This window comes from Pteropus alecto, unplaced genomic scaffold (genome assembly GCF_000325575.1).
Source record: "Pteropus alecto unplaced genomic scaffold, ASM32557v1 scaffold125, whole genome shotgun sequence".
In the NCBI taxonomy this organism is placed as follows: Eukaryota; Metazoa; Chordata; class Mammalia; order Chiroptera; family Pteropodidae; genus Pteropus; species Pteropus alecto.
In genome coordinates this window covers 5,134,392-5,137,822 of record NW_006436888.1, presented here as the reverse complement: position 1 = coordinate 5,137,822, position 3,431 = coordinate 5,134,392, and the positions used below count along the sequence as shown (strand labels likewise).

The 3,431-nt window shown below is 44.4% G+C and overlaps 2 protein-coding genes across 3 annotated transcripts in view; one reads left to right on the top strand and one right to left on the bottom strand.

Moving 5' to 3' along the window:
* Positions 1 to 2,761, top strand: part of ANGPTL7 (angiopoietin like 7) — a 9,766-nt gene extending 7,005 nt beyond the window's left edge. Inside the window, exons 4-5 of the mRNA XM_006914360.2 lie at positions 69 to 267; positions 503 to 2,761. Of these exons, the coding sequence (XP_006914422.1) occupies positions 69 to 267; positions 503 to 672 (369 nt within the window). The 3' untranslated portion in view covers positions 673 to 2,761. The remainder of the gene's footprint in view (positions 1 to 68; positions 268 to 502) is intronic.
* Positions 1 to 3,431, bottom strand: part of MTOR (mechanistic target of rapamycin kinase) — a 110,049-nt gene that overhangs the window by 60,307 nt on the left and 46,311 nt on the right. The gene's annotated exons all lie outside the window — the stretch shown is intronic.

Here is a 3,431-nt window from a genome sequence, read left to right as displayed (position 1 = left end):
GGGGGCATGGCGGGCTGGGGGATGGCGCCCAGCTGCCGTTCTCTCAGGCTCCGCCCCCTCCCTGGCAGGACTGGGAGGGCGACCTGCGCTACGCCGAGTACAGCCACTTTGTTCTGGGCAATGAACTGAACAGCTATCGCCTCTTCCTGGGGAACTACAGCGGCAACGTGGGGAACGACGCCCTCGTCTATCATAACAACACGGCCTTCAGCACCAAGGACAAGGACAACGACAACTGCTTAGACAAGTGTGCGCAGCTCCGCAAAGGTGAGATGTGGGGGTGGGGGAAGTTCGGGTACCAGCCCACAGTCCCACCTGAGCAGAAAGTGGGACTTACAACTGCACAGCTGGTGTTCGAGCTTTGGTATATCTTTTCTACATCAGCTCTAATTGCTTAGCTGCTTTTCAGAAAACAAGTTCACAAATCCCTGCGGTCTGGTCCGCCGGCCATTTCCCAGGGGGGACACACCGCCTCACTGCACGGGTCTGTTTCTCGTGCCAGGTGGGTACTGGTACAACTGCTGCACAGACTCCAATCTCAACGGAGTCTTCTACCGCCACGGTGAGCACAACAGGCACCTGGACGGCATCACCTGGTACGGCTGGCATGGCTCCACCTACTCCCTCAAACGGGTGGAGATGAAAATCCGCCCAGAAGACTTCCAGCCCTGAAAGGAGGCCTGCTGTGGAGCGGGGCTGGCAAAACCGAGACAAACAGAGGTGGGGCAAGGGCGGAGGAGGAGAGGAAGGGAGGCTGGAAGGGTATGTTTGGAAAATGGCCTGTGATCTCCAGGGAGAGTGTAGGTCTCTGAGGGACACAATGCAATCATATGTACCGAGGATGGGACAGTAAACGGGCTGAAGTATTTCAACACGATGGGTCCTGACACATACTTCTCAGGGGGCTGGCCTGAGTCAGCTCTACCTGCTGTGATCTCTGATATAGCAGCAGCTGCCTTTCCACATGATTTTTCTATGAATGAAAAAGAACGGTGAGATCACTTATCGATTTTTTGTAAGGCCTAAGGTTACATGAGGGCAGAAAACAAGTCCCTTTGCTAAAGAACCATTTATTTTGATTCTGAGGAAGAGGCACTTGGGTATTAGAGAAAGGAGTGAAAGAGGGTTATGGGAAAGAGGAGTTTCTGCTTTTAAATTCAATGAAACTATCTTCAGTCTACGCATTTTTTATTTTAAAGACAAAGACTATTCTGCTGGAGGTGAGCTGACGCAAGTGAGCCTTGACCGGAGGGCATCGGGCCTTGCAATTGGCCCGAGCGTCTCTGCTACTCAGCTTCAATCAGGACACAGCACTGAAAGCAGGCAGTGGGTCTAGCAGTGGCCGGGGGGCTCAAACGGGAGGTAGGGAGAAGTCCCCTGTGGATGCTTACGCAAAACCGCCGTACACGATTCAGTCTACAGATATACCCATCTTTATTTACTTTTTAAGAAAAGAGCTCGAAGAGCTTTCTCTTTTACCCTGTCTATAAAAATAAGCTGAAAAATAAAGGTAGATGGCACAATGGTTATTAACTCATGCTGTATATAAGCATTTTGCTTTGTAAAAATAAAATACTATAGATTGTTTTAAACAGTCAAAGTTTCTTTTTCCTTCTGCAATAAACTTTTAGAGGTAAAGAAGTCTTAGCCATGACAAATGTCAAATAATTTTGACCTTTAAGAAGTCATTTTTCCTTGCTAAAAAGAACCATTCCCTGGAGCCAGTCAGTGTGAGGTAAGCCATGAGTCTTACTATTTTTTATTGTATCGACAGTCCTTTGATTGTTGGAAACCTACTAAACCTCGAAAACAAGAACCTTGGGGATTTTCAGAGAAATCATGTGAGTAGAGAAGAATTATGCTGGAGCAGGGCTTCCATGGGACTAACTTCCTAAGGCAGGCAGGGGAATCTGACATGCTCAGCAGCCAGCACTACACTTCCAGGAAAGAGAGGATAAAAAGATCAGGGGGTTAGAAGGAGATGAAGAGAAGAAAGAGCATAAGATGCTTATTAGTCAGAAGTACCTGATGATCCTCTCATGTCCCATACGCCCCACAACTAAACAAAACTGAGACTCGAGGCAATGAAAGCTAAAGTAAACGAGTGGGACTCCTCAAACTAGAAAGCTTCTGTACGGCAAAGGAAATAATAATAAATTGAAAAGGCAACCTACGGTTTGGGAGAAAATATCTGCAACCCTTAACCCCTAATAAAGAGTTAATAACCAAAATGTATAAAGAACTCATATAACTCAATAGCAAAAAAGCAAATAATCTGATTAAAAATTGGGCAAAGGACATGAATAGCCGCTTTTCTAAAGCAGACATTCACATGGCCAATAAGCACACGAAGAGGTGCTCGACATCACTAATTATCAGAGGAAAGCAACTCAAAACCACAATGAGATCACGTCGCACCTGGTAGGACAGGCATTATAAAAAAAAAACAAAACGAGATAACAAGTGCTGACGAGGCTGTGGAGAAAGGGAACCCTGGGCACTGCTGGTGGCAATGGAAACTGATCCAGCCACCAGGGAAAACAGTAGGAAGGCTCCTCAAGGAATTAAAAAGAGAACTACCATACGACCCAGAAATTCCACGTCTGGAGGTATGCCCCAAGGAAACGAAATCACTGTCTCGAAGATGCATCTGCACTGCCATGTTCACTGCAGCATTGACAACAGTCTAAGTATCTTTTAACAGATGAATGGATTAAAACAAGGTCACACACACAGAAATATTATTCAGCCATAAAAAGGAAATTCTGTCATTTATGACAATATGGATGAATCTGGAGGGCATTATGCTAAGTAAAATAAGACAGAGAAAGAAAAACATTGCTTGGTATCACTTATATGTAAGCTTAAAAAAACTGATTTCACAGAAGCAGAGAACAGAATGGTGGATGCCAGGACATAAGGGATGGAAAATGGGGAGATGTAGGTCAGAGGGTACAAACTTTCAGGTATTAGATGAATGAGTTCTGAGGATCCAGTATTACAGCGTGGTGACTATGGTGTATATTGCATATCTGAAAGTTTCCAAGAGTAAGATTTTAAGCCTTCTCAACATACACGCACACACAGAGCTTTGTGAGGGGATGGATATGTTAATTTTCTTGACCTTCGTAATCATTCCATAATGTATATCACATCATTACTTTGAACATTTTAAATACATATAATTACATCTGTCAATTATTCCCCAATAAAGTCGGGGGAGAAAAGCATCTATATTTTGCTAATCAAAACCTGTAGTTGCTGAAACTTGCTCATATTTTTAGATACACAAACTTGAGTAACCATGCATAAAATTTTTGAACAAGGTTAATATTGAATTAAAAATAGTTACCATTAAAAAACCCCCACCAAAACCAAAAAACTGAGAGGCTCTCAGCCTGTGTCTGTGTCATTCACCCTCCTGGGAAGAC